A 13,248-nucleotide genomic window follows, 5' to 3' on the forward strand; every position below is an offset into this window, starting at 1 on the left:
TGCTCTTTGGGCCTTTTACGCTCCTCCTCGCTAACCACAACAGTCCCACTGCTCCTTTTGTTGATTTGGCTGCAGTGACCCCTACGGCTATCCTGTCCAGCTTTCGCAGGGAACCCAGCAGTTTTGCGACAGAGCATGTGGTGCCCACTGCCCTTGTGACCAGCCCCAGATGCACCAAGCTTCTTTAAATTGTCTTTACAGGAGCACACCCACTATGTGGGAGGCAGAATCCACTGATTCTACCCATCCCTGTTAAGCAATAACTTTGGACAAGTTTGTTCTACAGATTGTTCACAAGGGCTATGCCTTACCGCTCCTTTCCTCCCAGCGTCTTTTTCCACTGCCCCTCCCCCCAACCACCCTGCTCCCATAGTGACTGGCAGAGTACAGTCTCTCCTTTTTGCGGCAGGAAGTGCAAGTCCCTTTGTCCAAAGGGGCTATTGAGAGGGTGCCTGCACCAAAAGTGGGCTGTGGTCGTTAGTCCCGCTACTTTCTGGTACCCAAGAAAGAGGGAAGGCTGCGGCCTATTGTAATCCTTCACTCTCTCAATGCCTTACTCTGGAAGGAGAAATTCAAAATACGCGCATTGGCCCGGGGCTTGTCTGCCCTCATTCTTAGAGACTGGATGGTAGTCCAGGACACTTATTTTCATATAGCCATTCTGCCGGCGCACTGGGGTTACCTTTGGTTGGTGGGAAAGGAGCATTTTGAGTTTGTTTTGCTCCCTTTTTATCTCACAAGTGCCCGTCAGGTGTTCAGGAAAGTGATGGAAGTGGTGGCAGCACATCTTCGGAGGTCAGGGGTGCCAGTCTTTCCCTACCTTGAAGACTGACTGTCATCAGCCACTTCCAGATTGCAGCAAACATCCTGTCATCTTTAAGGTTCACTGTCAACATGCTTTAGACACACTGAATTCCTTCTCATATGCTCCCCTTTATCAGAGGTATTCTGGTTTTGGTTTTCTGCATTTCCCCCGGGAAAGAGAGTCCAGAACATTCAGGCTAAGATCTCGATCTTTTAGTCTCATTCTTTGATTTCTGTGTAATTGACTCAAAGGCTGCTTGGTTGAGATGGGATTCTGCATCCTGCTGGTTGAGCAAGCCAGGTGGTATATGTGGGCTTTGCAGTCGAACCTGAAGCCCAACATCAAGGGGACCTTTGGCCGTGTTCAGATTTTGGAGGAGACTGCAAAGGATCTGCAGTGTTGGTTGCTGGACCTCGATTGGGCCTGCAGCAGACTCATCTTCCTTCCCACCCAGAGCTTACAGGGGTGACAGGGGGTACAGTCTTTTTGGGCTGGGGTGGCTCTCTCGGAGAGGTGGAGATCAGGGGCCTCTAGTCTCTGTGGAAGTCTGGGCTCCATATTAGCCTTCTAGAGATGTGGCCCATTCGTGTGGAGCTCAAAGTCTTCCTTCCGTCCAAAAAAGGGAGGGTGGTTCAGGTGCTTAAAGACAACAGACTGCTATGCAGTACTGCAAGAAACAGGGTGGAGTGAGGTCACAGCCCATGTGCCAGGAAGCCTTGCACCATTGGAAGTGGCTGGACCTCCAAGGAGTTTTCCTGATGGTGAACCAACTGGCAGGATCTTTAAATACCAGGGCAGACTAACTCAGCTGCCGGCACCTAGCGGATCACGAGTGGCAGTTACACCCAAAGGTAGCAAGAGGTCTCTTCTGTGACTGGGAAGAACCTGGATTTCACCACTGCTGAGAATGCGCAATATCAGTGCTTCTGCACATTGGATTTCCAAGGCGTTTCTTGCACGGAGGAGAATTCCCCCTCGAGTGGACTCTGGACTCCTGTGTGCCTTCCCGCTGATACCATTCTTGCCCTAAGAAGGGCAAGAATGGTATCAGGAAGATCAGGAAGATCAGGAATGACCAGGCCCAATCATCCTGTTGGCTCCGGATTGGGGACAGAGACTTTGGTATCTAGAACTCCTGTGCTTCAGCAGCCTCTGCCCTCCAATCAGGCTGCCCCTTCCGGGACGACTTGCTGTTGTTGCAACAGGGCACTATTCTGCGCCTGCACCTGCACCATCTCAACCTCCTCCTTAATGCTTGGAGATGAGAGTCCACAACTTTGACCTTCCTCTGGAGGTGGTGACATAAGACCAAACTACATTTTAAGTAGGCTACGACTAAATTGTCTGTATTTTTGCTAAATCTGCCTTTGACGCAGATGTTGTTTGTCGTTATCTTTCTCAGAACTGTGAAAGGGTCAAGTCATTTAGATAAAGACATCAACAAAACTCCTGATGCGACATCAGCCTGGAGCAAGTGTCTTGTTATCTCAATTTCAAGGTCAAACAAAGAACAGTAGTCAAAATAGTGTAGTCTGAATTGTCGGTCTTTTACCTTAGATGTTTAAATGAAAGCATGCATCGTAAACTAGCATCTTGACGCTTACTCGTTAAATCAAACATTCCTAAGGTGACATTGAAAATTCCTTCCTAAATAAAATACAATATAAAAGGACACATTTGACCACTTGTCAGGCGAGGCCCTTTGTTCCAGATTTTTGCAAGCAAGATATTGCCAAACCAGAAGAGTATCCTGCCTGCCAGAGATTCTGGTGCTGTATCGCACTTTCTACTGAAAGCTGATACTGAGCCCAACCCAGAGAGTAGTCGATTATGAATGCGTGTTTGCCTTTCGCAGGGAACACGGCCTCACTGACTCCTGATAATTATAGCATTCTGCTATAAACAAGGTATTCAGTGTACCCATTATCTCTAAGAAAATCTAGCTGGAAGTTATTCTACTTTCTATGCTCTCGTACTCTAGCGTATAGAATAGGTTTTTAGGTGTTTGGTTTTTAGATTACATTTTAACCATGATAGAAATATTAGTTTTATTTTATTGTTTGTAATGTGCATTTGTGCGGTTTTAATCGTATCCTGCGTGTTTATTTTAGATGTGTTGATTAATGGGGTACACCTGTTGAAATAAACTGTATATTTTAGCCCATCTTGCGTCTGTATTATTGAAGAGAACGAAAGAGGTTTGTTTCTAATCATCACTGTGTCCCTGGATCCCTGTTTAAGGACTGTTCATAACCAAAAACCTTTGACACCGTTTTTACTAAGTATTGGATGGAGTTCTGCTGGATTACAAAAATCTATCTCTCACATTCAAGCATGGTGCATTGAACTAAGTTCACTTGTGTCATCCTTGAGTGAAAAGCAAACCTTGTAGAGCTGAGCCAGAGACTCCGTTTACGCAGCAGTGGTTGATGTCATCTTTGCAGGCAGGCATCCCTCGATGAAAACTATATACACCGGTATTTGGAACAAATTTGCCATTTAGTGTGGTACATGCCTGATTTAGCCCTTTCAGGCCAAATTATCTGATGCTCTTGTGTTTATTTTGACTCTTGCTCAGCCTGGTTTTGCTTTGTGCTTAAGGGTTATCTTTTGGCCTTTTTGTAGTTACCAGACCAGCCCTCCTTATTTAAGTTACCAATTGTGATGCGATTTTTGAAATGGCTTCAACATCCCCTCCCCTTCTCCTTTTGTGATGCCCCAGTGGGACCTTAACCTGGTCCAACGTACTTGATGTGCATTCAGTTGGAACAGATTCACAGCTGCCCCATACAGCTACTTCTTTTCAAGACTGTGTTCCTCATTGCCATCACCTCTGCAAAGTGTGTCAGTGCGCTTTAGGCTCTTTGTGTTAATGCACCATATTCCACCTTCTTCCCAGTCTTCCTAGTCTGCAGATGTAAGATGCCAAAAGTTGTGACAATGTTCTATGCTCCAACACACCCCTCTTAAAGAGGAGGAGAGACTCCATTGTTTAAACCACAATAGAGCACTGATCTTGTACATAGATCATACCAAAGAACACTGGGTGGACCATCTGCTCTTCGTGGGGTTCGCTGGTGCGAAAAATGCAAACGTATTGCGGACAAGCACCATCTCATCCTAGATCATGCTCTGCATTAAGATCTGCTACATATTGTCTAAAAAGCAGCCCCTGTGTGGACTGCATGCTCATTCTGCCAGGGCCAGAGCTGCAACCGCTTCACTAGCAAGCAGGGTCCCTGTCCTAGATATGGCAGGTAGCTTCATGCATTTACAAAGCACTATTATCTGGAGGGCTCACTCTGTCCCAAAGGACTTTCAGGTTTAAGCCCATTCACAGACTCTCCTCCAATAGGTACTGCTTTGGTATCTATTCAAAAGGTGAGACGTCTGCGGCTAGAAGTCTCGATCAGAAGAACAGGTTACATACCTTTGTTAATGCTATTTCTGGTACAGAGTCTATCTAGCTGCAGATTCCTCACCAACCCTCCCATCCTCCCCTTACTGGGATTGGACTCTATCCATTAATAACATCCCAAGTCTAGGAATCCGTTTACTGATCATGACCTCTCGAAGGCAACAGACGTCAGCATGGCGCCAGCTAAATGGGCCTAGGTACTACTGAAACATCTCTAGGTCCAGTCTAACGTGTTTGTGGAATATTCAAAAGGTGAAGAATCCGTGGCTAGATAGTCTCGATCAGAAAGAGAGTTACAGTAGGTAAGTAACTTGTTCATCTAACAACCATAACATGTGATTTCCTTTTCTAGAGACCTTCAATATAGCGGTATTAACATGCAGTTTCATTAATGGTTTGTGTAGACATTGATACCCATGCTGATATGTGACAGAACGTATTGAAAATTATTTTCTGCTAAATAATACTCAAGCTGGCCAATCTTAGGGTTTCGAATGCTATGTCATTGGTTTTAAAGGTATGATCCTAAATTCACCCTACACTTAATGAGATGATCCTGATCACAATACGAATTCCGTTTCAATCCCACTTTGTGCTGCCAGCAAGCAATTAATAAACCTGTATCTTCGACGTCTGTGTAGCCTAATAACCAAGAAACAGCCATCGTCGGAACAGCTGTCAGGGGCTACTGAAACCCAGAGGGTGACAAGGGGGTGGTGAAGGGGTTGCAGGGAACACAGTGGGGTCTGATTCACAAAGATGCTATGAGTAGGCATGACACACTCTTGTTGTGCACCTGGCTTGCTACTACATTTCAGGGGTAGGGAATTCAGGAGTTAACCAGAAGTACAAAGAGAGAAAGTCACATAAAACTTGTGAATTACTCCCAGTGTAATGTAATTTGTCTAATGTAGTGAGGTTCTGATTAAGTACGTTTTCTGAAGCTTTCTCTCGTATTACTCCTGGAACTTAGGAGGAAGTTAGGGGTACAAGAGGAAGTCATAGAAAAATCTTAGTGAATTAGGTCGAAGGTCCTGGGCTTTACAAGAGATTCTCTGGTCAGGCAGATGAAGTTGTCTTAGATTGATAAATGCTCACCAGAAGCATTGTGATTCATAGTTGCTAGTGGTATGCAGGAGGGTCTGTTCCTCTTAGTCCAGTGACAGTGAATCATTTCAGCTAGCATGTGAATAAAGACATTTTCTTTTACTTTCTCTTCAGCAGCCATGTACAAAGTAAGCACAGAGAAGTCTTCCTGCTTATAAAATTGATATTGTGGCATGAATTTAATAGTGACATTAAATACATGACTTATTAAAAGGCCTCGTTCTAAGTATTCAATGTACCTAGTTTTGAAATAATGTCTCCTTGTGTTTTGGTATGTTAACCTATTCTTTTATTTATAGGAATGGGAGATCCTGCCTACTTTTATGTCAATTTGATTTTTGTTTTGAATGGCCTTCTTATGTCCTTATTCTTTCTATATGGAGCATATCTAAGGTAAGACATCATTTTTGTTTTCTGATAACCGTCTAAGTATTTTTATGGATACTTATATATAATTTTTTTAAAATATATTGTATTATTCCCCTAATGGAAGGCTTTTTGGGTTATTATTCTATTACATATGTGTATCATCTTTATTATTATAAAGAAGCAACGATAGGGGCTATTCATACAGCCACAGTGATAACCGGTATACACAGAGGATGACCTCGATTGACTATGAACAGTTTGTTAATGCCCTTCTTTCTCGTCAGTGAATGCCTTGCTGTGGAAACACAATCCTATTTACTGTTCTTGATGTAACAGAAATGTATATATACATAAATTGAAACAAAGTATAAATGTTTAAAGAGAAATATTAAGCATTCCCTCAAAATGATGGCATGTTATATATTGATCAGTGTTTATGTTGCCGGTTTAGAAAGCGACAACCGAATTAAACAATGGCAGTTCAAAGCGAAGGTAGCCAATCATGGAGCCTCTTTCAGAAGCTCCATGGGCCCATGGTAAAGCCAACAAAAATGGTGTAGGACTGACTGCCTTATTTTGATCGACCTGACCACTACCTCTTTTGTGAGTGACAGGCATGTGAATCATCAACGTCTTCCCATGCAAGTTTCCTTAATGTGGCGGAAGCAATGCCAGTAGCATAGGGATACTTGCGTTCTGGAAATGTATTTGAAGTTTGAGTGTATTTTTCTCGTATCCACGTTTGTTAATGATAGTTCCGCTGTGCTGTGTGTAAATGGTAGAAGTCCCTTCATAGTTTTTCTTCTGAGCTATGGAAGCTGCCTCAAGGAACAAAGCCTCGCCTCAGTCATGGGAATCCCTGAATGTGGCTGGATCTTCCTCGGGTGATGCGGTGTACATGCTCGTTGCTTCTCAAACCGGTGCATGTTACTTCCCAGTGCCATATTTAACAAAGACCTTATGCCTACATTCACATCAACTATTTTTTTTTTTGCTTTACTTTACTTTCAGAAGGTAACACAAAACGGCAAAGCCAATAGGTCTTGCATTGGAGACCTATTAGCTCTGCTAAGTTTTTTTTCTTTCTGTACAGTATGAAAGGAGTTGCTTACAGCAAACACAAAAGCTTTGTCTGGAAAGTACATTTGAAAGAAGAGGCTAACAGGGGTATGCCTAGGAAAAGGTTTGCAAAGCAATACGACCAACCGTGTTCTGGTTCCTTTCGTAAATCATAGGAGGGCGTGACACTCTACATGCTGTAAAGCCCTCTCCTGCCCTCTATCAAGAGATCAGCCCAGAACCACGTGGAAGGATACTTCAATGTTTTTTTTTGCAACATGTCACCCACATCATGCAAATCAACTATTCAGTGGAGCAAAAGAGTCTATGATTGTTGCACATATTCAAGAGAAACCTGTTTTTGACAAAGAAACATTTAAAGTGAGACTACCTTAAAATTGCTAAACTATAAAGTTTACTTCCATTGAATTAAAATCGCTCAAGCAAAACGTGGGTGTTTCCACAGTTTGAATTAGCATACTCAAAGCTTCTGAATAGAAATATCACAAAATGAGATTTTGCAAGTCTTCCTATATTTTTTTATTGTGAGTTTTATTCTTCATGGTACAACATAATGCATGTGCAAGTTAGATGGTACGTCAGGTGTATACCGACAGGCAAATAATAAAGACACATTATGTAACCGCCATCCCATTATACATCGCCTGTATCGATCAAGAGTTAGCCCGTCGTACATCGGTATTACTCTACTAGGAATTTAGTGTGGGATGTAGTGGGGTGGCTGCTGCTGGGTGCCTGACTGAGTGGGTTTCCGCAATGGTGCAGGTTGGTATGTAGTCCCCCACTCCATATTGGTGCCCCTCCTTGCTTAATGTCCATGTGTGTGCTCCCAATGTGTAAGCTCCTACTCTGTGGTGTCAAAGGGTGAACATGAAACTGTGAACCAAGGGTGGGGAGGGGGGTGGGGGTTGGGGCGAATCCGGGGAGTTTGCAGGAAAAAGGGAAAAAATAAAAAGATATGGTGTGATAAGTATTTAATGTGTGGTAGGTACCAGTACGTCCGCAAGGTGTCTATGGTGTCAAAATTCGGGATGGGAGAGACATCTACAGTGCGGCTATGTTTCCCTGCAGTAGTCAGAGAGCCAATCAAGTGGGTTCCCGATGCATGATCGGCCTTTCATTTGGAGCAGCTATTGCGCTGTGTTATGTGCTGATTCTATCGGGTAGAGGGGTGGGGTTTAGGACTGGGCTGCTGTGTCCCTGGGTGAACCATCTTGTGTTGTCTCTTGCGTGAACTGGAACAGGAGTATCGCCCACTCCATAGAGATGGGGTGTTTACAAATCCCCTTCACCTCATCGTCTCTCAATATGGCTTCTTCTGCTGCCCCCCATGTTTTAACCCCTCCGATCCAGGCTGCCTGTGGGGGTCCTGCTGGTGCCCTCCAGTACATGGCTATCCCCCGCTTTGCCAGGAGCAGGGCCAGGAACACAAAGCGGCACTGCACCTTTTCTGTCGTGCGCCTGCGGAAGATCCTTAGAGCACAGGACTCCCATGAGGTGATATGGATGAGATGGACCTTCGCCTCTAGAACCCGGTGTATAGTGCCCCAATATGACTGAAGCACAGGACAGTCCCAGAACATGTGTTTGAAGTTTGCTTCTGGCGTTTGGCATCTGGGGCACGCAAAATGTTTGTCTGGGTAAAACTCGATGGAGCGTATGCTGTGTTAAGTAGGCGTGGTGTAGAATGTTGGATTGTATGTTTTTGAATTGTGCGTTCCACAATACTCTCTTTGGGTGTTTTAAGGCCTTTTCCCATTCCTTGTCATTAAGCGCTCAACCTATCTCGTCTTCCCATTTCTGGTGTAGGGCCTGTAGTGGGGCCGTTATCAGTTCCCTTATTGCTTTATAGTGCCAGGTAACTAAGTGTCTCCCTCTGCCCATTCGGAGGATGGTGTGTAGCACTGGGTGTGTCGGTGGTTCCCCCATGGTAAGATCCCAATATTGTCGTGCACTGCCTACTAGCTGTCTGTGCACCAGGAATTGCCCTGGGGGAAGATCGTAACTATTGCCCGTTTGAGCATAAGTTTTCGGTTGCCCGTCCTCAAACAAAGCTCCTATCTCTGTCACCTTGTGCGCCATCCATACCCGGAGGGCACCGGATGTGTAGTAGTACTCTTTCTGTGGGAATCCCACTAATGGAAGCAATGGGGAGTATAGGGGTGTACCCCTTGAAAGTCGGTGTATGCGCAGCATGCATTTACAGGCTATTGTTACTTGTAAGGGGTGTGTGCTCGTTGGTCTGGTTCCCGGCACCAGCAGTTTCTGGATGGCCGGGAGAGGTATCCATCCGTCATTAGTAAATGTCTCCTCTATTTGGCGTTCTGCTGTCCAATGGGAGAGCCACTGGATCTGAACCGCCAGAAAATAGGCCTCGAAGGATGGGGCCCCCAGACTCCCCTGTGTTGTAGGCAAGTAGAGGGTTCGTAAGGCCACTCTAGGTCTACCGCCCCCCCCATGTCAATGTCCTGAGTAATGTGTCTAGTTCTTGAAAAAAGGCCCGGGTGGTATCACCGGGAGATTGGTAAAGGCATAGAGCAGCCTGGGCACCATTATCATCTTCGCTAAGGCTACACGTCCTATGGGAGCCAAGGGAAGGGTCTTCCAAAAGGCTACTGCCGTTCAAAGTCCTGCCAATGTCTTACAGTGGTTCCCATCGTAGAGGTCTTCAGGTGAGTGATACAGTCTCACTCCTGGGTATCTGGGTGCCGCAGCACTCCACCCGAGTGTCTGGGGTCCTATCGTGATCTCCGAGGGAGCAAGGTGCGGGCTGGGCGGAAAGATCGTTGATTACCTCCAATTAACTTTTAGTCTGGAGACCTCTGCGAAGGTATGTAATATTGTCCATATTGATCACTTGTGACATCTCGCATATAAATCAAAAGGTTAATCGTATCCGCAATTGGGATACCCCAGGCTTCACCCTCCTGTCTTAGACAAATGGCCAAGGGCTCCACGGCCAAGGCGAAAAGCAGGGGGGACATGGGGCACCCCTGCCTCGTACCCCGCTCCACCGCAAGTAGGATCGAAATGTACTTTCCTACTTTCACCCTGGTGGTGAGGCCCTTTTAGAGAAGTTGCGTATATGCCAATAGAGTTGGGCCAACACCTATCTTACAAATGGTTGCGAATAAATAGGGCCACGTGAGCGTATCGAAGGCCTTTTCGAGGTATAAAATAAGGCATGCGGCTCGCAGAAGTGGTCCCGTGCCCTATCCTGTATATGGAAGAGCCTACGTATGTTCTGCGATACATTACGCCTGGGAAGAAAGCCATTTTGGTTTGGGTGGATCAGTTGCGGGAGGACCTGGATGTAGTGGTCTGCTAATATTTTCCCTAAAATTTAGCAATCCGCATTAAGTAACGTTATGGGCCTGTATGAGGACGGGAGTGTGGAATCTGTTTGGTTTGAGGAATGTCACCAGAGTAGATTCCCTGAGCGAACTGGGGAGTTCGCCTCTCTTCAATGCATCATCGTACTTGATCACTAGTTGTGGCGACAACTGTCTCAAGAAGGCGGAATAGTATTCAAGGGGGAAGCCGACCATTCCTGGTGCTTTCCCACATGCCAACGCCCTGATTGCGCTGGTAACATCCGGGGAGGTTATCTTTGTGTCTAGTACCTTTCCGTTCATCGGTGGAATACCTGGTAGGGGAGTGGAGTGGAGGAATTGGGTTAATATCAGGTGCGATAACTGTGGCAGGGCACGGTAGATGCCTGTGTAATAGTCGTGGAAGATGCAAAGTATATCTACTTGTGATTGTTTAATAGTACCAGCCTCGTCCCGTAGTGCTGCGATAGGTGGCATGTCCGTGTCTTGTATCACGAGCTAGGCTAGAAGTGTACCTGCTCTGTTTCCCTCTTTATGTGCTCGGGCAGCATACTCTCTGAAATTGTATTTGTGATGGTCATCCATGGTTTCCGCATATGTTGTTTTCGCAGTCGCTAACTGTGCAGGGGTAGCCTCCTCCGTATCTAGCTTTTTCGTAAGTTCCGCTAATCGTAGTTCCGCAGTCCGTAGTGACTGCTCTAGCACCTGCCGAACCCCTATTATCTGTCGAATACAGTGTCCACTTGCTTCGACTTTGAATGCATTCCATTCCACCGATCTGGATGAGGCCCTGTTGACGTTAAGTAAGAAATATCCCTGGATATGTTCACTGTGTGTATGACAGAACGCCTGGTCTGTGAGGCATTCCCGGGGCAATTTCCACGTGGGCATCGTGGTATGCGGTGGCCTCCATCTAAGGATCACGGTGTGTGCATCATGATCGGACAAAACTCTGCCTAAGTAGTCAATGTGTCATATTTGCGGGAGTAATGCCTCTGAGCAGAGGAATCTGTTGAGTCGCACCCTGAGGTTGTGGGACGGAGTGGAATGAGTATATCTTAGTGTTTGGATTCCTGTCTCCCCATGCATCCGTTCTGTCCTCCACAATCTTCATCCGCGCTTGCAGGTTTTTTCAGGGTATCTTGTTGTTGTTGCACTTGCGGTTCTAGGGTTTGTAGCGTCGATTCCCCTTGTTTTACCTTGTCCGCCAGTTTCCTGTGGTCCTCCCGGAGTAGGTTGAGATCCGTGGCCAGTTCCCCGAACTTGTGTTCCATGGACACTCTTGATTGTTCAATCGCCGCTAGGACTTTGTCTAGTTTGGCCGACATAAAGTCTGAACTTGTCAAGTCCCCTCCCGGTCGTGAGGTTTGCGGCGTCGGGGACGGTACCCTTGGGTGCCCCGTTACCTGAGCCGTGGTCGTCGTCCGTTGGCGTCCCATTCTGGTTACGTCCTCCGTTGATCGCCATCAGCGATCACTCGCAGAACTCCCTTTGTGCATCCGATTTGTTGACGCTGCCTGGTTGCCCGTCGAGGTCGCTATGATGTGCTGGGGGGACTCCCTTGCTCGAAGTGCAGTTTCTGCTTGCTGTTACTACCTGGATCCCTCGCAGCCCCGTCTGGGGTGGTGTCGGCGTCTCACCTCTGGGCCTCCTAGGGATGGCAGCCTATGGACACAGCAGCTACATCACTCCTTACGGGCCATGGACTCAAACTTTGTATTGTCAGGGCGCCACTGTGGCCTGGGTGGCACGTTCGGTTGTTAAGGGAGGTTGAAACCACCACTTCCTGTTGTTCCCTTCATGCAGTCTTCCCCTCGAGTGTGTGCCTCCCTTGTGCGCCTCGAAGCCTTGCGCCGATGAGGGGGGGGCCCTCTGTCTCCTCGTGGAGAAGGGTGTCGAGGTGACGGCCCGTCACACACCACCGACAGGTGTCATCGGTGTTGTGGCCCTGGGGTGTGAAGCGCTGGGTTGTGGAGGTTCCTAGATGCTGAATTGCTCAGGGTTCCATGGAAGGCAGAAGCTCGCGCCCGTGCCCCCACCCTGGTCCTCGAGTGGTCGCTGAGACATTTCATGGTCTGCTGCTGGTACTGCTCCTATCAGGAGTGACTCCAATGGTGGGTCGCAGGGCTCTCCTGGTCAGACCACTGGCAGGCTCTGTGGTTAGATTATGCCCCACAGGCTGCCAAGAGTGTCCGCTTCAGGCTGGGGGCCCGCTATGTCTGGATATCCATTTGGATGGTCCGGGGAATCCCGGCGTGCCGACCTGTGTGGAGACGCGCATCTGGGGCCCACCCTTTGAGCTAGTCGCCTCCCCCGCGTGCCTCGAGGCCTGGCACCGCTGCGGGGGAGGGAGGCCATTATTCCTGGGAGATTAACGCCTGTTATGCGGGCCTGCCATCACCCGCTGCCGCTGTGCCACCCGCGGTGCTGTGTGTTTCGGTATGGGTGTCGCTGCCGTACTGTGTAATGTGGGCGTATCTCTCCCGCCCGGTGATTCGGGGGTCCGCTATCCGCCGCGGCAGCGCTCTCACCAGCCCTCTTCAACTGAGTGGCTCCGCTTGGATGGCCTTCGGATCCTCCACGGGGATCATCAGTAGACTCAGGGGAACCACAACAGGCGGGCCGTGCCCCCGTCCCGATCACGGGCGCGCTTAGGCGCAACGGATGCTGCCATTTTGCGGTCTGGTCTCCGAGCCGCGCCGTGGGCTCCTACACTTATATCCGTGGCTCCCTGGTCACTCCGACGGGGTCGCAGACACTCCCTTCCTTCTCTTGGACTGTGCTGGGGTTTGCCGTGCTGCATGATCAGTTTATGGCATAATAGGGGTCAGGAATCTCTGGCTGCCTTGCGGAGCACTAGAGGAATGCTGTCGCCATCTTGGCCTGCTTGGCCACCCCCCCCTTGCAGGTGGTCCTATATGTTGCTCTTGATGGTAGTGCTATCTTTCCAACAACACAGACAGGATGTATGGGCTGAATTAGGAGCCAGCTATAGAAGAGTGTGCTATAATCCCTGAAGGTACGCAGTGACAGCAGAAAGGATGCAACAGTGACCTCCAGAAAACTTGCATACATCTGAGTAAGCCAAAGGTTAATAAGTCTGTTGGACACTGGGAAAATGTTGTAGATGATTTAGG

General features: G+C 47.6%; 1 protein-coding gene across 1 annotated transcript in view; it reads left to right on the top strand.

The window, feature by feature from the left end:
- DPY19L1 (dpy-19 like C-mannosyltransferase 1) overlaps positions 1-13,248 on the top strand; it is a 543,661-nt gene that overhangs the window by 184,808 nt on the left and 345,605 nt on the right. Inside the window, exon 6 of the mRNA XM_078688229.1 lies at positions 5,630-5,723. Within this exon, the coding sequence (XP_078544355.1) occupies positions 5,630-5,723 (94 nt within the window). The remainder of the gene's footprint in view (positions 1-5,629; positions 5,724-13,248) is intronic.

The sequence above is a fragment of the Lissotriton helveticus genome, chromosome 4_1, assembly GCF_964261635.1.
Source record: "Lissotriton helveticus chromosome 4_1, aLisHel1.1, whole genome shotgun sequence".
In the NCBI taxonomy this organism is placed as follows: domain Eukaryota; kingdom Metazoa; phylum Chordata; class Amphibia; order Caudata; family Salamandridae; genus Lissotriton; species Lissotriton helveticus.